This window comes from Xylocopa sonorina, chromosome 8 (genome assembly GCF_050948175.1).
Source record: "Xylocopa sonorina isolate GNS202 chromosome 8, iyXylSono1_principal, whole genome shotgun sequence".
Classification (NCBI taxonomy): Eukaryota; Metazoa; Arthropoda; class Insecta; order Hymenoptera; family Apidae; genus Xylocopa; species Xylocopa sonorina.
Genome location: NC_135200.1, coordinates 5,725,782 through 5,753,440, shown reverse-complemented (window position 1 = coordinate 5,753,440; position 27,659 = coordinate 5,725,782). Strand labels below are relative to the sequence as shown.

Genomic DNA, 27,659 nt, shown 5'->3' with positions numbered 1-27,659 from the left:
ATTTTTCTTGTACAAAATTAACTTTATATACTTTTTTCCTAAAACCATAAAAAACATTGAAATCATATTTTCATTATGTCTTGTCAGAAGATGTGAGAAGTGATACACAAACGGCTACATGTACCTTATTTCCTTAATCAGTAGTACATAGTGTTCTCTTTTGGAGAAATGAACGAAGAAATTAAGTATTGTAGAATTATATCTTTAATTCCAAAAGCTATATTTTTAAAGTTCTAAGATGCATATAAAGATGAATAAGAATGTGGTTGAAATTTTGTTGAAATATCTTTTATGCTGTTTAGAAAAAGTATATAAAGTTAGATGATATATAACATTGCCTCGCGTAAAAAAAGAAAACGTAATGACATCATAATATAGTGCGATAATTGTACGTGTTAACTATATGACTCATCATAAGATTAATCTACCGTGACTGTGCACATTGAAAATGGTGCGATAGTATGACCTCAGCTGTACATATTTGTTTTTTAAGTAATGCAAAGATTTAACAGTGCATATTATTATTTTTATATGTTTTTATTACCGATATAGTAGAAAAATAATTCAATGAACTTTTTTACGACACTAAAGACATATAAACGGACTATAAATATAATTCATTTGCTTATTATACAGAACAATCAAACTCTATATTTAATATTGCTCTGTATATTACAGTATTTTCAAAAATGCATATCCTACTGTACTTAGTTTACATACAATTATTTTTATGTATTCACGAGTACAATTTATTTTGTTATTTTACATTTATCAATTTTCCTACCAAAGTGTCCTTCGGAAACTCGCAAAATCTATTATAAAATAACTAGATATTTTGCAATTTCAATACGATATTCAAAGAGTTATACTAACGAAAAAGTATACCGTTACATATAAACATATCAACACATATATCCTTTAGTTACTATTTTTATTTTATACAATTACTGAGATGGAAAATGTCGTTATCTACGTTCTCTTTTCTTCACTATTAAGTAGTAATATATCACATTAAAACTATCTCTTTTCATGAAAATTTATTCCACTAGTGTACATATAATTATAGAAAAGGTCAACCCGATATCGATAATTGATATTTTCCGTACACAGTTTAATATAAACTTTCTCCGTGTTTTAACCCAAATTATTCACAGAAAACGTCAACTATATCAACATTATGCTATAACCGGTAGTTTTAATTTACCACAAGTTGCTTGTGATCATCTTCGATGATTCGTAAACATTTCTTAAGAGTAACATTATTTTTTTTTATTAATTTAAAGCTTTCATCTAGAAATGTAACAAAAAGTCTTAACAAACCCTGTACACCTGGTCGGTTAAATATTAAATTGTAATCATATGAAACGTCCGCTTCCTTTTCTGAAAAAATAATTTTTTAAATACTGTCAGCAAGGACAGTGCGCCAAGAGAAGCGATAATTATACAGTTGAATATTTCGAATTTTAATTCGTTCAATTTTTCAACATCGTAAAAACATATTTTAATAATCAAAGTAACAAAGAATTTGCTAAATAACATTTCAAACTAATCGTATGGAAAAATGAAAAGTCAACTGTTATATAACTTTCGCACTAGTATGCTAAAAACATAATGTATTTTCAAGATATAATGCAAAAAAAATGTAGTAAACGGACGTTTCGTATGGCACGGTTTAATATTTTATATTTTTTCTGTACATTATGCGAAACAAAAAATCGAAGAAAAGTCTAGTCAATAACGAGTGTATAAAACAGTATTTTTCATTAATGTCCACGTATTTCTCACCACGAGAATCCCGAACAGCGTCACCTCGGTGAACAGGTACACGTATTAACGATTTCTCTTTCTTTCAGTGTTCGAACGTTCTGCAGAAGCACGCTCCTCTTGCTTTGATTCGGCTCGCATCGTTACGCTTTCAAATCCGGTCCGATTCGCTCAGCTACGTATTTTTTCCCTACACTCGATACAAATATAACCGAATTTTAGTACTCGGGGAAGGATCAATTGATTTCAATGTGTTCTGACGACAAACCCTTAAAACATGGAACAAATAGCATTCATTCCACACACGTAACCGCACGGTTCGCTGTTTCTTTAGATTGCTCTCCTTGTTCTTTTTCTCCGAGTTCATTTCATTCTCAATGTTTGCCAGAGTAACAAAAGTTTTGTCTAACGTAGAAAAATTTAGTAGCTGGTTGCACTGTGTGTAATAAATACGTATGAATGTTCCTGTTTTTTCCTTTTCCATTCTTTTACTACTCTTACTTACTTTACTTTTTTTAATATCAGGCACCAATGTGTGTGTCCTGTGTATATATGTGTATCCGTGTGAGTGTGAGTGCGCACGAGCGCGTGTACAAAGTGTGATTATTACAATTAGTCTTCCCTTTTTTTTTTGCAATTGTATACGATATAAGCACGCGAGAAAAAATTATAATTGATGCATGCTTCAGCTACGTAGTCTTCTTCAACGTATAAGTTATTCATGACTGCTCTCCTCGAACGTATTTACCTTAGATATAATAAATACGCTCTCATCTACATGCATATGTACCATTATTTGGTTTCTGCTGTTTTTAGGTTTCCCCAAGAAAAAAAAGAACACAATTCATCCATGGACGTGATCACGCGTGCATGCTGCAATTTAAAATAAAAATGGGAAGGATGCTGTGGAAGGAAATAAAAAGTTGCCTCCGCTGTTTATTCACCGACACCTTGGAGGAATCTAATGTACGATCAATGTCAGCACAGCTCAAATCACCGTAGGCGAGGCTACTTGCCCTTGGTATTAAGTTTTTGGTGTTTAATGTATTGGTTACCCCAAACGAAGTTGTCCAGCGCTTCACCGACAATGTACAGGCCAATGCTGAACACAAAAAGTACTACAAAGAATACGATACGCAACGGCATCGACATCGCATTCATCACCGGGTAAACCCAGACGCCATTTTTGTAGTAGATTATGTGCATCCTGAAATATTATAGCTTTTCTTTAAATGTTAAGTATAAACACATGCAGATCTGGAAGGTATATAATGCTTTTCTAGAATCCTTTCCCTATGAATTCTGTATTTTCAACGTACCATATTAAATATAATCCCAAGAACGTCATTTCGCCAGCTATTCCGTGCAATCTCCTCGGATACTTTCTTGGTGCTATAAATGTTTCTATCAGCGTAGTAACTATGATCATTGTGTGCATCAAATGATTCAGCCACATTGGGAGGTAAGGATCTAGAGCCTTTGGAAGCACCAATTCGCGGTTCACGAACATCAAACCCCAGAATGTCGCTCCTACAAACTAATATCAAGAAATTATCAGGAAGTATACAAAAATTTAGTTGTTTTATTTTCATTTTATACGTATATTCCCACTATCTGTGTATTTGTAGAGTATTAACGAAGTTAAATTGCAAGTATATATATAATTACGTATTTGAATTTTATTACACTGTGGGAGTCTATATAGTTTCTACATAGTTACCATAGCAATCGGAAAACTGAGAACTGCGTGCATGTAGTCCTTGAGTTTACGCATAAATGGAGTTTTTTTGGGATTGACCGCATTTGTCCCTAACCAATCGTTCAGCATACATACGAAGAAAAATAACGTTTGTACAATCTGAAACAGGCAGACAATTATGATGATTATTAACGGGGAAATCGGGAACATATGCCAAAGGTTACGCGCATTTTACTGCAATCGATGGTCTTCGTTTGAAAATTATCTCATAACTTTTCTTCTGTTGCAGTCTCTTACGCGAATTTATATAACTAGCTGTTGAGCTAAACAGGAAGAACTTTGACCAATAAGGCGGTACAAAATGTTGAAGCTGCATTAGTCGATGTAACTGATGAATATTACAATACGACTCAGTGGACATTTTTTGCGTTAATTAATTTCTTTCTTATACAGGTATTTTCTTTTCTTATACAGGTATCGTCCCTTTTTTATTCACTTGAACAAGCATTAATAATATATTCAAGAGGAAGAAAAAATTATTGACAAAAGATACGTAAATATGAAATTGAATAATAATTCTGCAGTTACAGCGCCAGACTTGATCGTTTCCTTGTTTATTTTATTTTGTTATCGTTCTAAGATTAAAGTAGCTTCAACGCGTATTCCATTTATTTAACTATATATTTAAATAATGCATACATCAATTACGTAAAGAATATATTACTGAAATACTGTAATTGGCCTCTGTGGGCGGACTGCGTGACAGACCATCAACCGAGTACCCGGTTACATCCATCAGATGCAAGTTATATACAATTCATGTCTGAAATAAAGGAGACTAACCATGGAAAAATTTCGTGGTTTTAAGTATGATCATATTCCAATGATGATATCAAATGTATGATCACGTTCTAATTGCAAACATATAAAATGATACGTGGAGATTTTGACGTTAAATATCGACGCTAATTCAATTAACTGTTAAGTGTATAATTTTATGCTGAAAATATGTTCTCTCGTGTTCTGAATTATTTTCTAGTAAAGCATTTTCTAAGTAAAGCAGAGGCGAATCCTTTCTTTTTTTGTATACAAATATACTTGTCGCTGAATGCAAAATGCTATTTTACCACGTCGAGTGTGCTCAATACTAACATGGAAAGGGTTACGCCTCACTTTTCTTTTACGGCCGACACATCAATTCAATTACTCATATATGAGAACACTTTAAATCTCATAGGAGCAATCAGTTGGCCGCATATAGATAACACGGCATAACGTGTGCCATAAATAGCTCTTGGAGACATAGAGTGGCACTCGAAAATTGAACTTCGTTCCACAATCCGATACGGAGCGTCAATTATTTAGACTACAAACGCTTATAAAAAAAATATATTTTTCACGTTACTTTCAATCTTCCGCAAACAGTTATCATTGTAATGTAAACTACAATGCGTGAAAAACAAACTTTGCAGTTATGCGAATACAATTATAAGTATCGTATTCTTATTTTTTCTTACATATTTAAATCTATTCCATCAACATAAAAATTCACAGTCCAATTATAGATGTAAAACTGATGTTCGATTCGAATGAAAATAGTTTTTGTTCTTGACGAAATTATTTCATTGACTATTGCAAAAATTCCCAATATTATTTTACTGGAGTATGAATCGTTATTTTACTCACAAACACGAATAGAATATGGCGTGTATACCTTATAACTATTTTCACCATTATGTAATTGTGTAATAAGGACGTGATGCAATCAGTTAGAACTGTCGTGTCGTGCAATTCAGGTACGGAAATAAGAGTATACATTATACATCGCAAGGCCTTGCTCCCAAAATTTACAAGTCGTAAAACCATGATATGAAACAATGAATATCATAAGTACTTGTTTTAAACAAACAACGGCTATCCTCTATTAGTGTGCAATAGTTGCTATGCGAATTAACGTCTACCAGAATAATTAGCAATTATAAACAATCGTTAAATTACCATTATTAATTTATTCTAATATATTTAAAGAAAACAGAAGGTTTTTTGCAGTTGTATTTATTAATGGTTACGCAAATTGAGGAAATGACTTGAGTTCTCCGTCAACAGAGAAAAAAAAAGTGACAGGTCAAATTGTTATGACGTAAAAGACAATACTAACCAGGTTCCAGAACGTGAGAAACCTAAATTTGCCGCCGAAGGTGCTGTACTCCCGGTTAACATTTGAGGGAACGTGGACGTGCGCGGAATAATAATAGATACTATATGCGAACATCAAGCCCGATAACACATGGAATCCGAACAGTGCCCCGTCCCACATCTCGTTGCGTCGCTCACAATGCGTTCTTTTATACTCTGTAATGGTTCGACAGATTAGGCTGCTGCAACGTAACTATTATGTTGCTCGACGAAAAAAATATCCGCAAACGCGATCACGATGATTCTAATCTACTGGTTAAAGAAAGTCGCGAGACTTTTAAATATCCCATTTTCATGATTCTCACATTATTCCTTTTTCACCTGAAAGATACTTTCTACATCGTTTATCCCGTGATGTTCAATATATAAAGTATCTTGTACATTGCAACCATTGCTCGTTTACATTTCGAATTCTTTTTCGACGCGAAGTCGGAATATCGATAGGCAAATTAAAAAAAATTAAAGAAAAAAAATTATAGATATTGCATTTATATAGAGTTTGTCGTGGATTTCGACAGGCGATGTTCGAGGGACGATTCTTGAAATTGTCTCGAGCAACGTTTTCTATTCGGTAAAATTTCCATCTCGATTTCGTTTTCGAATTGTTGCCGAAAAACAGCAGCCAATCTGAGAGCGCGTAGAGCCCGCGCGCAGGTCCGTAGCCCTATTGTATTGGGAGAAAGTTATGTACAACTCATCTGTTACTCACAAATGATGAATAAATCAGTCGGTTGTTACGCGTACGCAACGTACAAGTCGGGTGAACGGTATAAAATTAGAATGCGAATGTAAAAATGCACAACTTTCCAAATAAGCCGATTATAGACGACACAAGTTCGCGACAAACGTAACCGAAGAACAAAAATTAAATCCTGCGTCAAGTTCAAATAAACCTGTCAATCAATTGTATTAACTTCACCGACTCGGTCGAATGTTCACTTATTGCTTCGAAATCTTGTCACTGGATCATGCTACCGGATCTTTACTGTTGACGAACGAAGCGATTTACGGTAGAGCTGTGCACAACGGATCACAGGCAATGCGAACCACCGAAAGATGCGATGCATAAAGACTATAGGTACCAAGTCTCATCGATTCTGGCGCGTCGTGCGACACTAATACACGCTTAGACCGACGTACTTGGTGGGTGAAAGCCACGCGGTGGAAAGGCTGTGTACGTTGGTAAATAGAGCACTGATCTATCGACGATAGCCACGAAAATTCATTTGAACCCTGAGAATATTCGATAATGTTTTGGCATTGAAAGAGATCAGCTTACAAAACTGTAGGTAGAAAAAAACGATACACGATTTTTTAATGCCTGTTACTGTACAGTTAATAATTGCGTTAAACAATAGGGCTTGTTCTCACCAAGAGGAAAGCATGGATATGTTAAAATTAATTTTCCGCGACAGCGCACGTCACATCAAATCTCATGTGACGATTACTGTCGATAGATTAGTATTCTATTTACCAACATGTACAGCAGCCTTCCAATCGAACATCCCCCGGCAATTGGTCCACTTGCGTGAGCATGTCCAGTGTCACATGCAGCACTAAAATCAATGAAATTCATCAGCCACCTACCATCGAATCAACGCAGGTATTTTTAATGCACAGTTATTATTTTCATGCGAGTACACAATATTAACCGAATTGAACTCAATAATTCGTTCACAAGGATTCGCTTATTATTCGTCGCGTCGATCTTTGACATTGAACGATGTAATTTACAATGGAAACACGCACAACTGGTTGCAGGCGAACCAACGTCACTTAAAGAAACAAACATAAATTCAGCATGCGTCTCAGTTAAACGTATACCTTGTTCATTCACAACACGGCCACTAGGAGGTGATGTGCAAAATTTCTAATGGCGATTCACCACAATGCTAACAAAATCTCAGTAAGTGCTCAACGTGGTTAATTTTTAATCGTATTTGCGTCACGCGTCGTGCAAAAAATGGTTGAGACGTTAAATGAAATAATTACATTAACTGGATATATCGATCTACTGATCGACAGGATCAATATTAACAATATATCGATCCGATAGATGTCGGCACAAGTTATATTTCGCATCCTTATGTTTCGATTATTGTGTAGATCGATATTGCAGTCAGTCTAACGTATACCGTGATAACTGCACGCGCGTTATTTTATATTCAATTGATTCCGCGTGAAATATTTGATTATTCGCGTGCATCTTCGCGAAAATTGTGCTTTTCTTAATAATAACTGGAACGATTGTTGGGGCAAACGTTTTGGAGCAAATGTTTTGAATTCTCGCTTGGTTTAACGGCTAGGTTGAAACTGCAGCTTAGAAATCGACTATGTTCAGTATAGACAGCATTAATCGGTTATTTTAAAGGTAATCAATTATAATTACTACCACGATAATGTCTTATTACCAATCAATTACAATGATCGTGTAGAGAAGCAAAAAATACTGTACTAGACTCATATTGCCTCTATGATCTTTTAACGGTAGTCGTGTGTGATTATAAGTTACATAAATAATAAGAAAAGTAAACACACAGCGTTAACTCTAATACAATTTATTAGTAAATCGTTTTACATTTTATCGAAATTGTTTTGGAACCACGTGTATAATGCGACATTAAAAAAAAAGTCACAATGAGACAAAGAGAATGGGGCGGGTATAAAACAGAAGGAAACCATAAGGGGGAAGTTGATAGCCCTTCTTGAGCCATTCATGATGGTTTTTTGTTCGGAAACAGTATTCAGGTTCAAACACTTCTCGTTACTAAATACTACTTGTTGACAAAATGTTGCATTTTCAAGTGTTTGTTCTGTGTCGTTTATTTTCAACATGCAATATAAAAATTGATCTAAATATTAAGCTTGTATTTAAAAAAAAAATTCCAATAACATTATATAGTTTCGTAATGTGATACGTTTCTGTCATCGCAACGAAAGGTTGCTTAAAAAATTTTGCATCATCTTTAACACGCTCTTCTTAATTGAAAATTGGAAATCTGTAATCATTTTGTTGAAATGTTTGCTTATGTATGAGATAACAGGTGAGAGTGTAGAAAATATCTCATAAAATATTACGCAAGCTTTCGTTTTCAACTGTCATTCACACTTCTATATACGTGGTGGGTCAATTAAGATTGATACTTCAACTAAAAAATATTTAATTTACTTTTTATTTCTCAATACAAAATCAAAAAAAGTATTCGACAAATTTTAGTACTATATGCTGTTACTGTCGCTTACTTTTATAAATCTTATTGTATCGATAAAAGTAGATTTGGGTTCTAATTAATAGGTGACTATAAAGCCGGAAGCCCTTTATCATTATTTTCATTAACATAATAAGCGATAGGGATACAATTAATTCTAGATATCTTAACGTTGTTAAAGAATAAGAAACAGACCAAGTGAATTTTTTCTAAGTATAATTTAAATTACTATTATTGCACATTATGTGAGGAAGAAATTTCAATATATTTATTTTTTATAATCCTATTTATATGTTTCATAAATACGATGAATAATGTTTTATATAAACAGTACAAACTTGTTATAATCAAAACGATACTGTTTTGACAAACATAAGGAATCTGATAGGATTGTTTTTAAAATAAAGAATCGCGTTACGTTACAGTATCGTTTACGGTCATGTGCAAACATTAATAAATATGCATACATAGTTCTTCAACTTTATACGATATTGAAGTTTTTAACTTACAAGAATTCTGTTGTAACATAAAAGTGCCGCTATCTATTGGTGTTCTCTTAATTAACTTTATAAAACTCATAATATATAACTTATAGTTACAAATCCTACATATTCAGCTGACATGTGTAACACCGTCAAATTAATGTCAGTTCACAAATTGATAAGCGTGAGAAAAGTATATATAAAAACATTACGATATTGTTAAAAGTAACTTCCTATACTATTTTCAATTATTCATTACAATTATTTATTTGGCAAAATATGTAATTAATTTTTACTACTTAGAATAACTGTTCTGAAAGGCTTACGTCGCTGATTGACTTGAAGTTTCAGGAAAACAATCAGGAAAGGATCTGAATTCTAAATCCAAGATTTTTATCTTATGATATTTAGTAGCTTCTGAGATGTTAACAAAAAATTTCCAATACTGTGCATCGAACGTTACCTACATAGATGTAGCACATAGTACATCCGTCTTCTCGACTGTGGAGAGTACATACCGAGTGGCTGACGACCCGACAGCGATATCGGCCAGGATATCTATAGGGTGTTCCATACAAATAAAAATACGAGCAGTATTGGTTGGGCTGTATATATTATGGATCATCGAAAGGCGGTCGGTGATCCTTATTCGGAGTAATTTGATAAATTAATATATATATATATTGATAATGAAGCAATATTCTGTCACTTTGGGCGCATAACTAGTGTTGCATTAATTTAACGTGGAACACTCTGTAGATACCGAACTGTTTATCACTATCACGAAAGCAACGTTCTGTGTATTTTATTGAAAGTTTCTTGTTTTATTAGTATGTCAAGGAAATTCTATTGAAAACTCAATTGAAAGATCAATTCTTGAATTTAGAATGTTGATCTTAAACTTAAAGGCATTATCTACTGCCACAAACGTAAAATATAATACAAACGACAACAAATATATAAATTTGTAAATATTGGAAATGCACAACTTACCATATTCCAAATTGTTAAGTATTTTATGTGTCCCGGGTCGAATTTCTTGTATAGATTCGTAGCATTGGGTATGCGGATGGACATCATAGAGTACGTCGTAAATACGTACATCAGGAACACTGACGTGTGAAACAGTTGGTATATCGTGAACGGCATTTTGTTACAATTCTAGGAGAGAAGAAAAACAATTTGTCAAACGAGTGCTCATATTTTAAGAGAATTTTCTTTTTCGCTGAAGTTGTTATGCGTTAACACGTAGGTTCTTTCAGTCTCTTCCCCTCCCCTATCACTATAGCTGAGGGTTATAGCGCTGTAGGTTAGGTTCAATTGATAATCGACAATCCTTTATAAATACATTTCCCCTATATAACTAGCGCGATACGCTAGAATTTTTTGCCAAATACAGAATTTTTATACTTTATGTATTTTTCGAATACAACATTCGTTAGAATCTCTTTTTAAAGGTCTTAAGAGAGAATTAAATTTCAGCATTTATTATGGGAATAAAAATATGATTTAAATATGCTTTGCGTATAATGTAAAACTTCTGATTCACTAGTATCAAACTAATACTATTCATGTTTATAATTTTCTTGTCCCTGACTATATAATCAGGAGCATACCAAACAACTTTTTTTACTTCATTATTTGTACTTAACTGGTAGTGTAACTAGTCGCCATCTCTTACTCTCATATAAAATAAAGTAAATTAATTTTCAACTATTTTTTTGACGTCATTGAAGTATTTACGCAAAAAAAAATTTTCATATACGAATATAGTATATATATCGTATATAGTACACTTATGCAACATTAAATATTATACATTTATTTCATTTCAAGCAAAAAACGCCAGCAAATGAAAAATTGTTTTTTTCGAGCATTACGTACATTTCACTTTAAAGACTGAATAATCTTACGAGACGTTGTCACCGTTTAAGTTGTCGGTAAACCACAATCACTACTTATTGGCGTACTTGACTCTCAATCTGTGATATGCAGCAGCTTTACTAGGACTGGTTCATACAGCTCCAGCTTGACATTTTAACCAGGTCGCTAGTATATTCTGTATCACTTTCTAGGGATTTATGATTCAGTAATTATTGTATAGTATTTAATGTTATTAAAGCCGATGATATATCTAAAATTTTAAAATCGAATTATATCATCTCTGAAAGCATAGTATTCTATTATAAAGAATCTACTCTACTTGTACGTAACGTTTCATAATTTGTCAAATGGCCGGATTTTTAACGTTCCTTTTAAATAAATGAGATGCCATCAAAAGTCTACAAATCATATAATCAAACTATCGTAAATTAGTGAAATTACATTGTCTGGTATCTGGTAATACTTTTAGAAATACTGAAACATTAATGTCATCGTAGATGAAGTATGAAAGAACTAATAGGTTCGTTTATCTCACCGGTATATCTCAGTTATTTATCACATTTCATCGCACATTTCATGATAAGCGTTTGTATAACACATGTTATATGCGATATGATTTCTGAAACATTAAGCAAAAAGTACATATGAAACTGGAAAAACTGAACGGAAATTCCTCAAGTAGGACAGTGTACACATAACAATTGCAAACGCTTACACGACAAGCATTTAAACCAGTAGAATCAAAAGTTCAATTTGTTTACATCGAATCATTGTTGCATTTTCTGCGTAACATTCTTCACAGAGATAATTTTCGTTCTCAGAAATTATATTAATTGACTTCACAGCGAAAGGAAATTTTAAAGGGATAAGGAAAAGAAATTGAACAATTAAAAAGTCTATTTGTGTAGACTTGAACCCTTATTGTAATTATGATATAGTTGAAGATTGTAGTAAACGCGTCTAAAAAAAGAGATGACTTTACAACTTTTCGTGAGAATCGAGCAAATACTTTTATACCGTTCCAGAAACTGTTTATCCTTGCGTATGCCGGCTTCTGTTTTTAGATCTACTTCTGTTACATCGATATCACACTAATCATTCTAACTTCCGCGATGAAATTTACTATAATATTTGCCTCGGCGTACTTCTTTCTAAATGAACATTAACATTTGTAAGAGTTATTATATATAGTTTTATTTATTAAACCGGGGCTTGGCTTTACACAATGATTGACAATGAATCGACCTTAACGTTAATTATGATGAATTATAATTAGTTTGCGCACACCGCATACCAATCATTTTCAATCATTATTAAACATCTTTTCTGCAGGAAGTAAGTTTTTCCTGGTTGTGTCACAGTCTACAATTTAAATTCCGTATTTCTGTAAAAATAAACTGCGGTAGGAACTTGGTCGAGACCGGGTCTGAAAAATTCTTCTTCCACTTTTACACTAATTTAAATATTCTTTCTATAGAAAAAACTCAAACCTAACATTATTTACTTCGAAAAGCTTCCAACTTCGTTACGTTCTATTTTCAAAACTTGCAATATTCTGACATCTAAAAGTACCGCATATACATTACTTACATTACTTTTGTGTATGACTAATTCATAATGTGATTTTTAACAGATTAAATTGAAGAACCTACCTTGTACGTTACCCAGCGCTGGTTGGATTACTCGACTATCTCAAAATACATAGAACACTGCCTGGAGAGCTCGTAGAGTCGTGGAAAATTGTCGATTCCCGGTTTGTTCGATCGAGACGTACTGAAACACGACACGCCGCGTTAACAGGAATACAATGGCAGATGGCAAAACTTGCTGACTAGCAGAGCAGAACAATTTCGACAGAAAGCCGATGACGAACTGAGGACCCACCGTTCTCCTCGACTCGCCCCGCCGACTACAAGCAGCGTCCGTTTTGTACGCTGATTCGTCGCAGCATATCTCAGATCTTAGGTAGGGGTTTCCTATTATCGTTGTAATTTATACAGGAAGATATCTCCTGGAAAAAACAATGGCAAAAAAGAGTAATAATTAGATGCCATAAGTTCCATGAGATTTAAAACAAGAGTATAGTCGTTGAAGCTTATTCGTAAATTGCATTGGTTTTGAACTAATTCCAAGGTGCTGTCGTATCGAATCTTTGGAATTTTGTATGTAACATTTGAAGCAAAATGAAGTACAAATCGTAGGTATTAATTTTCAATTGATAATAGTATAGACTTTAATCGATTTCGACTTTGTTGCCGTATCTTCATAACTCATTACGTCTGACTGGTCGATGTAAATGGTTGATTACCAAATATTTATCTCTGTGATCTCTGCTTTAACAAAAATTATGGGATAATGAGTACATGGTAAACCACAAAGTGGTAGATTCGAAGATAGAAGAGATCATTTCTGAAAGATCTATGGAAAGGTTTAAGATGTTAAGATTTCACATGTTTTGTTTAAAATTGAGTTACATACTTTATAGTTAACTTCCCTCTACTTACACGTGTAAAATCGATTTTATATTGCGTTTTAATTGTACTTTGTGTGCAAGCAACCAAGTTCATCGGTCATAATTAATCTTAAATTATGTAGGCATCAACTGTTTGTTTTCAGATTGTGATATATGTCTGATCTCAAGGCAATATAGTAATTTTTTTGTAATTGCAAAAAGTACAGTCATTTTTTTATAGATGACCTTTTGTATACCTTACATTTGGATGTTTGTTCGTAAAGTACGATATATACGATATATACACATGTACTATGAGCACGTACGTAATATAAAAAATATTTCATATCACAATTGAGGAAAGAAGCAAACAAATCTTTTTACGATATGCTTTCAAACAAATTTTATATGCTGCATAAGCACAGACAGTTCCATTGATTCTTGCTACTAACACAAATGCAAGCTAAGTAGGAAGTGCGTAAAAGGTATGCGCAAAAGTCACTGGCACCCCAATAATTCACGTCGAAACCACTGTGTAGCGTAGGTAAATTCATAAAATATCGATAATTAAATCATACTAATATTTTATATCACAATGATAAATGATACAAAAGTATTTTAACATATTACTACGTAAATAGTTAAAATAACAATACAAATTACTAGGTAATTTTGAATCTATTTTAATTTACGTAAATAACACAAAAATATTTCAACATAATTTTAAGATAAGTAATATGTATGTACATTATATTATTGTACCATTTTATACTTTTTTTATATTTTGCTAAAATGTTAAATCACGAGATAGATCGATAAATCTAGATATCATTATACGGTACGTACGTGCCCTGAAATACCGATCGTATAAAAACCTGCAAGCTTTGTAATGCTCTCTACAATTTTCAAGCGGAGTGTTTTGGAATTATATTCGATCCGACCACTAAAGCTGATAAGGTCTGAAGATATCAAACAAAACCTTTTTACATTTATTTCTACTTTTATCTTTTATTCAATTCCGATCACACGTAAAATAACAAATTATTAATATGTTTAATTGTCTGTGTAGGTTTATCTCGTCCTCCACTTGACTGAACACGTAGGAAAACTTTTCAAAACAGTATCTCCTTTAGAAAAGAACAACAAATTACTTTAGATCTGAATTATAAGAGATACAACAACAATGGACTCGAGATTAATTCTTTAGCTATTATTGAAAACTCTGCACACTTTACAATGCAACAGGGGAATAAAGATCAAGACGGGCTAAGAATTTCTAGAAATGGAAAAGGAATTCAGGCAACAGTTTAATCGAGGTTTGTACATTATAAGTTTACATAAGTTTTAATTATAACATGTATTATACATTAATTTATAATCAATTAAGTAATATGTTCTTTTTAAATTCTATTTATCTAGGGTACCGAGTGCTGTTAGTAACAATGATGTCCGTAGAGGGAGCACAAGCGAATCGCTTAGTTATGTACTACTTTCGAACAAAACAGTTTCGCGCCGAACGTGTGGAGTGTTCACCCGATGCACTACTTCACCTGATCGCATCCTTTTTACTTCGGTTTACGTTCGAAGAGCCGTTTATGGACACGTGAATTCACGTATGAACGACATCGCGCGATTTATTCGATCGTTTGGTGCGCTGATTAGCTCGGATGAGTTGACTGTGATTGCAGTTCTTCGATACGAAACAACACTGTTGACGTAGCAGAAACAGGTAAGTGGTAGTTTCTAACTGCGTGTATATACCACACTTATTACTCTCTATACCAGCGAACAACGCAACGTTTTTCACTGCACTCGATTCTTATTTGCTACTACGGTCTGCCGAGCCTTGAATACTTAATTGTATACCAAATGATACTCGCTGCGTTACTATTACTATTTCAGTTCGTTAAAAGAATAATTCATTAAACTGCAGAACGAATGAAATCATATTAAGAAACGCAATTCTGGTAGTAGTTTGCAGTATTTCGCGCTCGAATCTATTTCGATCGTTTGTGGGGAACTTCAAAGATATAACTCTTGTTACAACATTCTGCATTCTAAGCAAGTCATACGAAGCGTGATAATCTGATCTTCTTCGTGCTTTTCCCTCGTCACTTCGATCAATCTCCGCTTAAAAGGAAAAACCACATGATTGCGACGTACTTTCCTTCTCGTTTCACGACTTTAGTCCATTGTGATCCGATGATCTTGCGTTTGTCTCGGTGTTCAACGAAAAAAAAATTGATCGATGACCCTGCACTTGTAACGCGTTCATACCTGTATTCATTTCAGGCCCAAGCTATCGTTTAGCATACAATGCAAAATATAAAATCTTTTTTATATAAAGACTTCAAGGAGCTGTAAGTGTTACTAGTATTCATTCGTAATTTATTTCTTTATTTATTGTGAGGCTAGAATAAGGTATCAGAGCCTCAAGAAAATGGGTTGCGGACACCTTTTACAACGCCAAAAGAAACCGGTAACTTCTGTCTTCTTCTTTGCCATGCTTCTACCGTTATGTTGCGTAATGTATGGCGGCGTTACAGGTACAGATCTGTTTTCGTCCTTCGAGCGCCGACAAGCGCACGTTGCACTACAAGCAAAAAAAAAACAAAAAAAATAGCAACTTATGTGTGTCGCTGTTTCAAACTCCCATGATCGTTTATTAAACATGCCGTAACGGTCAATCGAAACGTAGGGTTATCTAGTTGATTGAAATGCAAGGTTATCTGTTCGTGATTTTTAATGCAAAAATTTTGGTCTGTATGTTGCTGATTGCACGTTACCAAAGTCCGTGAGATTTAATATTTCTTTTATGATGGTCAAAGGTGAATTATCATTTACTGTAATCGTTATAATTTCGACGGAATTACTTTAACGTTTAAACGATATTTAAATACATACAGTGCTGGACAAAAGTATTGGCACAGCATGATTGTTATGATAAAAATGCTTATAACTATGAAACAAATTGTTAAAAAGGAAAAATTTGTTTACACGTTTATTTATTTATTATTCTAGATTATTATTTAACAGAAACAGTAATATAAATAAAGTGATATGCGAAATAATAACAAAAACATATTTATTGAGCGTTTTAAGCATGGACAAAAGTATTGGCACATTATACAAAATTTAGTGTAGTTGTATCTCTCCGAAAAAAATCCGATTGTCACTTGATGGTATAGGTAGGGGATTCCCTGATAGTCATTTTTTCTAACAGTCATCCTTAAGTTCAGTCGATTAGCAACATAGGAAATATAACAAGCAACAATGTCAAGAAGAGGGAAAGAAACTACAAGTGAAGAGAGAAAAATAATATTAAATTTGCACAAAATGCGAAAATCTTATAGTGAAATAGCAAAAAGTGTTAATAGAAGTCGATTCACTATTAGAAGTGTCGTAAAACGATTTGAGAATCAATCAGATTTCAAAAGTAGGAATCGAAGTGGACGTCCCTCAAAGTTAACAGTTAGAGAAAAACGGAAAATTGTAAAGGAAGTGAAAATAAATTGTAAATTAAACTCATCACAACTTAGAGCAAAGTTAAATGAAGAAAATAAAAAAGAAGTAAGTTCGAAAACTATACGGAGAGTGTTAAAAGATGCGGGATATTCTGCGTGTGTCGCAAGAAGGAAACCATACATATCCAAGAAGAATCGGAAGATGAGAAAAGAATTTGCAAAAGAATTTATAAAAAAGGATCCCACATTCTGGAATAACGTATTATTTTCAGATGAAACTAAATTTAATATATTTAAATCAGATGGCAGAGTATTAGTTTGGAGAAAGCCAAATACGGAAATGGATCCACAACATTTACAAGCCACTGTGAAACATGGAGGAGGTGGAGTCATGGTATGGGGTTCCATTGCAGCGTCTGGGGTTGGCGAATTAGTATTCATAGATGAGATTATGGACAAATATGTATATTTAAATATATTAAAGGAAAATTTATTTAAAAGTGCTAATAAATTAAATCTCCCGCGTGATTTTTATTTTCAACAAGACCATGATCCAAAACATACTGCCTATATTGTACGACAATGGATCGTTTACAATACCGCACATACATTAAATACCCCACCCCAGAGTCCAGACATGAATCCCATCGAACATGTTTGGAATGAATTAGAAAAAAAAATTAGAAAATATAATATAACAAACAAAAACCAATTAAAAGCTATTATTTTACAAGAATGGAACAATATAGAGCCGGATTTTACAAAAAAATTGGTAACTTCAATGCCAAAACGATTGAAGGAAGTTATCATGAGGAATGGAGGGCCAACCAAATATTAATTTTTAATTTCTAAGTACTTTCAATCATTTGTGCCAATACTTTTGTCCATGCTTAAAACGCTCAATAAATATGTTTTTGTTATTATTTCGCATATCACTTTATTTATATTACTGTTTCTGTTAAATAATAATCTAGAATAATAAATAAATAAACGTGTAAACAAATTTTTCCTTTTTAACAATTTGTTTCATAGTTATAAGCATTTTTATCATAACAATCATGCTGTGCCAATACTTTTGTCCAGCACTGTATGTGTGGTACTACTTGACTACTGTTTCGCATAGTTAAGTGATCTCAAAGTTGAGAGTGCTTACGAGCTCTTTCAGTCGCGTAAGTTAATCGTTTTTATTAAACTCAATTGAACACCATGCTGATACACACATCGAACGACTATTGTTCTAATGTTATAACAGCACTCAATTTCAACTATTAAACATTGAATATCATGTGCATTATAAATTAATAGCCGTTGCTTGTTTTTACGTAAAATTAAATATATATGCTCGTGTTACTTTTAATTGCAAATTTGGTTAATTTAAAATGTATCGCGATAGAGTTTCAGCTGCCCAACGACCGTGGATTTACGGTACTTAATCTAAAGCACGATATCGTTACACTTTGTCCTTGGCACAATCGATCGATGGAAGAATTGAATGGTTTCGCGCTATAAAACAAGATTTTCCTCCTTTATCGTGTATATTGCATCGTTTCAATCATCGAACCGCTTGCTCCAAGAGGGCGTTCCGTGGTAGCGTCTTTACACATCGTTTTCATACGAAATATCAATTGTGCATTGGTATGCTTTCAACAATTGCCGATCGTTAATCGTCGTGAATGCTTGTGATGCAATTTATAATATTGCGGTTTTGAACCATGATTCATCGTGGTCGTTGCAAAATTGTTCACTTCACGGCGTTTTAGGATAAGATGGAAGGCTGTTTCGGGGTTTTGAGATTTTTATCTACCATTAGAATGTCATTAAAATGTCGATATGGTTTAACGAGTAAAAGTAAAGTGTTTGGAAGGTGCATAGCAAGGATTGAGATACCAATACATGTTAAGACTCTAACAACTACCGACAGTTGGAATTTGTTTATTATTCCGATTTTTGCAATCTCATGTGTATTTTTCATGTAGCACGAATGTCACAAGATGTTATTTTGTAATGGCCTGAATGGTCTATTATCGGCATGACGATTCCGAACGTATCAAAACAGACGAGATACAAAAATTAAAACAACGGAAAAAATAAATTGCATTACATACTTACATGACTCGACAAGTTGTTTGCAACGTAAACTGCGACCATTCGTTTCGCGATGATACCGACACGAACCTGGTCGTTTTTAACGTGAAACATTTGCTTGCTTCGCGATAACTCTCGAATGGGAGAAGTTTTTACACACGGTTTCGAGGAAAAGTTCTGCCCGATAATATAAAGGTGAGGATAATGTGCGGATACACCGTGTGAAGAAGAAAAAAAAGAAAAAAACAAAAATAGTCGGATTCATGGTTTCCGTAGCGTTGCGTTCGACCGAACTGACAAAAACCGGACGAGAGGCATCTGCTCGATCAATTTTTCTTGGAAACCTCGGGCACAGATGGGCGACAAAGAAACCGAGGCTAATCACTAAATTGTTACCCACAAATAATTACACACGTTTACGTACTTTAATTCGTGATTAGCCTGACAGGCAGATTCGATTCGAATTTCAGACCATCGTATCGTTCTTTAAAGAAAACTAGTTATCTACTTATGTATGCCCAAAAATATCCTCGCGATTAATTACCGATGCTCGATCATTGAAAATACACGAATCGAGTTATCTTCTCTGGATAATTATTTCGTACGTTTATGCTAAAGATCCAAAGGAAATTAATCATATGTTTTTGTGTCTAATTACGCGTTGATACTTGATACAGGAAAAAAGATGAGATATACCGCGAAACTTCTCCTTGAATTAAAAAGAAAACGCTATCATTCAATTATTATTCACTGTTATAAAATTATGTAATCTAATTTTATGCACCTGCCAGCACTTTCTATACATTTTACTAGTGGATGCTCGCATTTTTTGAGGGACAGTTTTACCTGATAGCGCAACAAGAACGATCGGTGACTCAGCCGTACCGGTAACCGGCTTCGTCCGTCTTTCTCTTTCTATTTATTTCACTTCCACCTTCACGATCGTCCTTTTTCCCTCTCTGTCAGCGTTTCATCTCTGCCCCGCGCGTTACTTTTTCCTTTCTATCCCAGTTTACTCGCCGTCTCTTTCCAGCTCGGTGTCCACCTTACTTCCTCTCGTTCGATCTCAGTACAGGTTATTCTTTCGCTCTTTCTACCGGTGTCCATCCTGTTCACGTTCGAACGTAACCGAGCTATACTTATCTCTCTCCAACCTGCTGTTCCTTTATATTTTTTTCAATTCCGTCGAAGTAGCGATGGGTACCCCATTTTTTATTATCTTTCTCCCTATTTTCCCATCGATTCTATAACGTAAACAGTTGCGCCCGCTCGAGTGCTGTTCCAAGTTTCAACTTGAGAATTAGAAAGCACAATGATCGAAACGAGTTTTAAAAATGATTTGAAAACTGTGAGATGTTAAGCGTGTTAAAATCGCACGGTTAAATGCAGCTTTCGTAGTAGAGATTGTAAAAAATTGAAATATTCCAAAGTCCCGAGTTTCTAAAATATCGGAGCGCGTGTTTGAACTGACTGGACGCGTCTTAAGTCCATCGTTACACCGTTGCCCGATGCTTTTCCTTCTCCTTCGCGTCTCTCCTTGAGAGTCTCTCTCGCTCCTTTGTTTCCCATTGCTCTAACACTTTCGAGCGAATCGCAACAGGCGACTTCATTGCGCGCCGTTCGCTCGTGACCGTTCGAGCAACGAGGCTCCTCCGATGTGCGAGTCCTTTGTCTCCTTCGTTTACGGCTTTCGACTGAAATTACTTAATACCGCAGTTACATCGATCCCGCACCGTTCCTCCAGTATTCCGCGGCGTAGTGCAATTTCATTTCTGTGTAGATTCAAGTATCGCGTGCACGGTCAGGCAGTCCGAAACAGTGGCGAAGAATATAAAAAGGAGCAAAAGTGGAACTTATAGTACGTCGAAGTGTCCAACGATTTCTGAAAATATTCCACGTAAGTTCACAGGCGTTTTACCATTCGGTGCATTATCGTTTACCTCGGCAGCGAGACTGTAACTGCCTTTACGGACCGTGACGCATAGTTGTGTTACACGAATCTCGTGTGCGAGCGAGTTTCGAAAAAGAAATGTCATATGACAAAATGGTGTACGCAGCCAGACGTTACGTCCAGTGCTTCATGCCGAAAACAATGCCAGAACTCGTGACGAACCTAACGATCTCCGCTTATTCGAGTTCCGCTCGTGTTTCCTGGATTTTACAGAATACCAAAATTAACGTTCTGCGATACTGAAAACGAGCACCGTGTGTACTTAATTGCATGCTGTTTGTACTATAATCGCACACGTCGCAATTAAGATAATTGCACGCGTTTGCAAAGGATTCGAGCGACTTGCAGGAAATTTGAACAGAGTGTAATTGAAACTCGACACTATCGATCCTCTCTCGCGTCGGTAAAAAAGTACTAAAAATTAATCATTACCGACATGCGACGTAGAAGCAAATTATGTACTCTATTGTTTAATAACGTGTAGTAAATGCGACGCAGGCACAAGGTGTTCATTGGCATATGTTCGGTCCGCATTGTATCCGACGTGTTAAATTACATGTACTAATCGTCCGTTTCACGAAATCAATTCCATTTCGAAAACATTGTTTCGCGGAGATCGACGGTGGATTCCTGTTGTGGTAAATAAATTCGAAACGATTAATCATTCGCGAACGATTTTATGGAGACTGCGTGATCGAAGTAAAAGTCTCGATGAGCAGTTACACGAACCGGTTGCTGTTCTCCCAAGCGAGATGTGTTGCGTCTCACAAAGCGGTGTTTCACCTAGAAATGAGTCATTCGCGGTATACAGCAATACCTTGTTTGATGTCTTCCTAATTAACGTTACGATTTGTCTGCCAGTTTCAGTAGAAAGTTTGTATCGAGAATATAACGACGGTATGAAAAAATACCAAGAAAATTATTTTCTCCCACTGAACATTTTGTTAATAGTAATTGCAGTCTATTTTTTTCTACACGTGTCTAATGTATCAATTAGCGGGTACTGCCGACGCTTATCGGTTACTTTCTGGGAGTGTCTGTTTAAAATATATCTCGCGTGTTTACAAGACACTTCATACGGCTGCAAATATAGCGACACTATTTATTGGATTATAAAACACTAGATTACAAGTGCCAATTCATCGATTAAAATGAAACATCAGTTATAGTGGTAGTATAATAGTCGATATTTTGTTTAATCGTTTCAGATCTGCGACGAGAATAGGGGAGATTCGCAAAATGTCCGAGTACTGTGAATACATGTGGGACACGACAAGGGGTCACGTAAGCTCAGCTCTGGCGCGGAGTATTTACGAGGAGGAGGCCAAATTTGACAAACGCGACAAGAAGCTGGCTATTAAAACCGTTCGAGCGATATTGCGTGAAATGCCGGATGTAGGTAAGAAAAGGTTCATCCGCTACGCTCGAGATCTCCCATTGCTTTCATCGTTTTCGATCGGGGCCGACTATTGAAACTCATTCTTATCCTCTTTTAGAAGCGTAACGTAAATAAATAGGTACACGTGTATATAATCAGGCAAAAGTTTGGAATCGTTTGTGATCAGTATCGGAAGGATAAACAGTGGTTTGCATCATTTATCAAAATTTTCATTCAAGAACTTTCCATGCTAGCGTAATAGCTCTACCTTTTCTCTTTTTTTTTAGAATTTTTTCATACTTTGGGTTGAATAATGGATTTGAAACTTTCAGTTGGTAGTGTGTACGCAAATATTATTCCCGATGACTTTTTCTCAAATCGAAGCGGATAAGAAATATTCACCAAGACACTAAGGACTTGTATTTTTCGTTCAACCGGTCCCGTTAGCGATAGTAAACCACCGTCCCGTTTCGAGCCAAGCAAACCAACCTTCGTCTAGTGGCGATTCATTTTCCACACGTCGAATCACGAATTTCCGGCACAATGTCCGCGTTCGAGCGGCTTCCTGTGTCGGTTATTTCTGGTTATTTCTTCTTTTTTTCTCCTTCACGCGAGGCATTACAATGACAGGTCTCTCTTGTTCCCCAGACTTGAAGCATTGCACGGATGAATATATTACGCGTTTCCTGTTGGCCCGGAAATATCGCACGGAACAGGCTGCTGCCCTGATAGCCGCTTATCAGGCGCAAGTAGCTCATCGGCAAGATATCTTCGGCAATCTGACGGCCAGGGATCCAGCCTTGCAGCGGGCGTTGCGAGCTGGAATACCGGGTGTACTTCCTGCGCGCGACAGGTAACAGTTTGAAGTTCACGCGCGCGTTAATTCACTTCCGTTTCGATTGAAAAGTTCCAAACGTTCTTTCATCCCATCTCTTTATCTCGACGCAAGCGTCGAGACAAAGAACAGCATTACTTGCAATTACTTTTGTAATTGTTTGATAGTATAGATTACAAGTGCTTTACAGTATGAACGACATTTGGAAGGTCGCACGCTACCAATCCATTTCCATTCTAAGTGAGAGGTACTAGAGACTTTATTATTTAATTTTTTTTTATTTTTATCAAGGCACCATTTATGGTAATTTTCATAATTATTGATGTAGGTGACACAAACAGCGTTTTCTAGTATCTCGTTTATCTACTTACTCGCGCGAATATTGGATATTGTAAACTTATAAGTTCGAATATCTGTCCCGTGATAACGAACGAATAGTATCACACGTTCGATATAGTCTCGAATTCATTTGCCGTTATATCGTTGCATACGGTTTTAAAAGACACAATTGAACTTGTGTATACAGTCGCAGCGTACCGTAGTATATTGTTTGAACTTCATTTTCAGGAAAGGGAGATGCGTGCTGGTTATTTTAGCCTCGCAGTGGGATCCAATCGCGGTACCAGCGTTATCAGTTCAACGAGCTTTGTTTCTGGTTCTCGAGATTCTCATACAAGACCCAAGGAATCAGGTACGCCTTGGCGGGCAACAGCCTCGTGTACTTATAAGCCACGGACACACAGTGTGGAATTATTTAAAGAGCAAAGATCTTCCAGGCTGCTCTCTAGCTCTGAGCGTTCTATTTTTTCCCCCCCTTTTTGTTTCTTCCTAGCAATCCGGTTTCGTGGCTGTGGTAGATTGGAGCGGATTCTCTTTACGGCAGGGCGGTGCCTTGGGCGCAGCAGCGCTACGAAACCTAATAGCCGCTCTTCGGGGACGATTTCCGGCTAGATTCAAAGCTATACACTTCCTGTCAGCGCCGCTTTACGTCCAGGCCACGTTGGCCCTTGTGAAGCCCTTCCTGGACGAAAAAACTCGAAACAAAGTAAGGCGAGATTGTTGAGGAAGAAAATGTTGGACAATATTTATAATATCGTGCTCTTGGCGTTTCAATTGCTTTAGCTAACTACTATTAAAAATGAAGAATTAATCGATAGGATATTTTAGCTTAAAAGGAGACTACTCGAATAGCACAGGATGCTTTACGACATCCGGTGTGACTCTATTTTTGGTCTGTATATATCGATGGGACGTGGTCTGGTCGTCTTAAAGACGCTAGAGATGGTTCATTTCGAATGTTGTAGCAGATGATATCTTTGGATATCGATGGACGTCTTCACGACATTCTATTTTGTGATATACCAGACATATAACATAAGAACGAACATCTTTAGAACATTCGTAAGACACCTCTGTGCTACAATTTGAGTACGAGTAAGACTTATAAAGTCGTATAATTCGAAGAAGAGATAAAAGGATCGAGGAAGAAAGTAAATAAATAATATGCACTAAATATGTTGAAAGTAATAAGTAACAACATAATTGCGTAGATTAGGATAAGATTGCAATTGTGCCAATTAAGACTGAACAAGCGCGACAGCTAATTATTACAAGACAAAGATTTCAATTGCGCGTATATAGTACCTTGAGAAAAAAATTCAAACGCCTTTGCACATATGCTTCTAGATACGGGGAGTTAAATATTGACCGAAAGATAACTTTAGATGTTTGCACAAAGCGTGAATAATTAATTCGTCGAACGAATGTTTGTTTAATCCCCAAGAGGAGCATTGTATCATAAGAATCATTGTTTGATAATAAAGCTTTGTTCCTTTGAAGAACTCGGTAATGCGACGAGCTATATGCAGAGTGATTCAGCTAACTCGATTATGTGAAATTACTCGTGAACTAAACGATTTTTGTGCATCTAATGCACGTTTTAAACTATGCTTTTGGTAAAGGTGGAACGATGTACGTCTAACTGTTGTTTTCAGATCTACTTGCATGGGAACAATCTGAGCACTTTACACGAACACCTGCCCACTGACATTCTGCCAGCGGAACTGGGTGGTACAGGACCAGCATTTAATCCAGGACTATGGGCCGAGCCAGTCATTCATTCAGCGATGAAAGAAGCCGAACTGGCAGCAATTAAAAAGGAGAAAGAACAAACCGAGAACGCAGAGCAGCCTCCTGATAACAAATTCGAGACTAGGGACATGGTGAACCACAATAGGAACGAAGCAGACACCGTGAATTCGAACAATGGCGTGAATAAAGAGAACGGCAGGCGATTTTTCAATCCCTTCGGTAATTCTGCAAAGAATCAGTCGACGAAGAAAGACGGAGGGACAAACGTTGAATTGAACCTAATTAACCGCAGTAATGGTCACGAGGAAAGAAGAGAAAACAGGAGAGACAGTAGAACGATAAAAGAAGATGAAGACTCTTACCGTAGAACTACCGATAAAATGTTGAACAATGGTAACATCGACTACTTCGACGAGAAAAGAGAGGGGTACAAGGATGTGGAAGATAAATTGCTAGGATTGCAATCTGAAAGGAATTCAAATGGATATGAGATTTCAAATAGGCAGGACAGCGACGACAGTAAGGATAACTCGTTAGATAACAAATCGGAGAATTTTCTGATCGAAACAGGTAAAATCGATTCTCCCTCGGAAGAAACGAATCTCATAACGTAATGTTGATTCGCTCGTGCTGTTAGGTGGAAACAAATTGATTCGATACTTACGTGAGTATAGCGTTGACTTTGATTTTAGTTATGGTCAAATCAAATGTTGCCGCTAGGTTTAGGATCGGTAAGGTTTAATAGGTTCCCCGAAACAAATTTGTATTCTGTAGATTGTAAGAGATATATTGTGATATCCTAGACAACACAGCGAATCACATAACACATCAAAAAGCACCAGCGTATCACGGTGGTGCCTTCAGGTTCCGTAACGACACAGGGGTATCACCAGGATTATACGTATTGAAATGCACCAGAACAGTGCTGATACCGTTTGTCCTGCCATTCATTCTGGAATTTTGTCAGCAGGGGCGTACGGTGACATTTTTCTATCCACATTATATATTTCAATAGTTTTATTGTAATTTATTGTATATTTTAGTAGTTTTATTGTAATTTATTTTAAATTTCCTGCTTTAGAGGTAAGAGAGAGAAAGATGCTATAAGAAAGAGTGAGATAGACGCTATCGACCCTATTCTAGAACCCGTGGCGCCATCTCTGTGAAAAGTGCTCAAACTGATCGCACAGCGTTATCGACAGCGAAGTGAACCACTGAAAACTACTAGCGCCATCTTTGCGGAGAATTGCTGAAACTAATTCCCGAGCAGTTTCAGCGCTTCTCCGAGAGATGGCGCTAGTAGTTTTTAGTAGTTCACTTCGCTGTCGATAACGATGTGCGACCAGTTTGAGCACTTTTCACAGAGATGGCGCCACGGGTTCTGAAGCAAGGTCGGTGGCATCTGTCTCACTCTTTCTTATAGTATTCTTATATATCTTTCTCTCTCTTACCTCTAAAGCGTGAAAAGTGTTCTTACTGTGACAAAGTTGTGTTGTCGGGGATGATATACATTATTTTTAATACGTATTTAAACGTTAACGAGGCTTTCGTCCTTTTTTCGTAAACAAAAGACTGTCTTCAGACGAATCAGACCATCGTTTAGATATGAATAGAAAACTGAAGAAATTTAATTAACAAGTTTCTCCTTTTTTTTTAAAGCACACTTTATTGCAGAAGTTGAATTCTCTTTTTATTTTTTTACAGCAATTTTTCATTATTTACTATCATTATACATTATCAGACAGATGATGTATAAATTGACAATAATAACGTACCTTACAAACTTATTGCTAATAGTACTAAAAAAATAGTATATCCTGAAAATACTTACATACTTCTACTATAGTTCGTAGCATAATTAAAAGCATTGCTCGAACAACTTTTACGTTCCTCTGTGTAATCATGCGTAATAACGATATTTACAAGTAGTTTTATTATTTCTACCGAGTACTTACGAAATTCCGAACTTAAATTTATAACTAGGAACATGGTTAAAAATTCCTTCTACCTGTATGAAATTCATACCTCGATCAGTACTCGCATTTTTTTTTTAGGGGTTTTTGTGACGAAAAATTCGTATTAGTATTGTAAATATGTATTAAATTATTTATTCATATCAAACGCGTATCATAGAATCGAAGATCTCTTATCTTGTATTGCATACGTCGA

General features: G+C 35.5%; 2 protein-coding genes across 5 annotated transcripts; one reads left to right on the top strand and one right to left on the bottom strand.

Annotated features, from left to right (window-relative positions):
- Positions 1–2,331: 2,331 nt before the first annotated feature.
- LOC143425933 (androgen-induced gene 1 protein) lies at positions 2,332–12,997 on the bottom strand. Of its 3 annotated transcripts, none has more exons than XM_076899019.1 (5): positions 12,887–12,997; positions 10,344–10,511; positions 3,485–3,622; positions 3,084–3,301; positions 2,332–2,971 (listed from the first exon to the last, which is right to left on the bottom strand). In XM_076899019.1, the coding sequence occupies exons 2-5, from the start codon at positions 10,497–10,499 to the stop codon at positions 2,773–2,775; spliced, it is 711 nt and encodes a 236-aa protein (XP_076755134.1). In that variant the 5' UTR covers positions 10,500–10,511; positions 12,887–12,997; the 3' UTR covers positions 2,332–2,772. The 3 variants fall into 3 exon arrangements, with proteins under 3 accessions (XP_076755134.1, XP_076755135.1, XP_076755133.1); XM_076899020.1 differs by lacking the exon at positions 12,887–12,997 and adding an exon at positions 12,739–12,803; XM_076899018.1 differs by lacking the exons at positions 10,344–10,511; positions 12,887–12,997 and adding an exon at positions 5,622–5,793.
- Positions 12,998–15,300: 2,303 nt separating this feature from the next.
- LOC143426023 (clavesin-2) lies at positions 15,301–26,313 on the top strand. Of its 2 annotated transcripts, none has more exons than XM_076899130.1 (6): positions 15,301–15,415; positions 22,395–22,585; positions 23,213–23,417; positions 23,967–24,090; positions 24,232–24,444; positions 25,394–26,312. In XM_076899130.1, the coding sequence occupies exons 2-6, from the start codon at positions 22,426–22,428 to the stop codon at positions 26,102–26,104; spliced, it is 1,413 nt and encodes a 470-aa protein (XP_076755245.1). In that variant the 5' UTR covers positions 15,301–15,415; positions 22,395–22,425; the 3' UTR covers positions 26,105–26,312. The 2 variants fall into 2 exon arrangements, with proteins under 2 accessions (XP_076755245.1, XP_076755244.1); XM_076899129.1 differs by lacking the exon at positions 15,301–15,415 and adding an exon at positions 21,818–21,989 and having other exon boundaries at positions 25,394–26,313.
- The last annotated feature ends 1,346 nt before the right edge of the window (positions 26,314–27,659 follow it).

Bases quoted from the DNA above. Each gene is read 5' to 3' on its own strand.
- LOC143425933 (XM_076899018.1), bottom strand. From the start codon at position 5,780: ATGTGGGACGGGGCACTGTTCGGATTCCATGTGTTATCGGGCTTGATG. The intron at 3,623-5,621 runs GTTAGTATTGTC...TGCCTGTTTCAG, and splicing joins TTCTCACGTTCTGGAACCTG to ATTGTACAAACGTTATTTTT. The intron at 2,972-3,083 runs GTACGTTGAAAA...ATAATATTTCAG, and splicing joins TTGGGATTATATTTAATATG to GATGCACATAATCTACTACA.
- LOC143426023 (XM_076899129.1), top strand. From the start codon at position 21,898: ATGAGCAGTTACACGAACCGGTTGCTGTTCTCCCAAGCGAGATGTGTT. The intron at 22,586-23,212 runs GTAAGAAAAGGT...CTTGTTCCCCAG, and splicing joins GCGTGAAATGCCGGATGTAG to ACTTGAAGCATTGCACGGAT. The intron at 24,445-25,393 runs GTAAGGCGAGAT...TGTTGTTTTCAG, and splicing joins ACGAAAAAACTCGAAACAAA to ATCTACTTGCATGGGAACAA.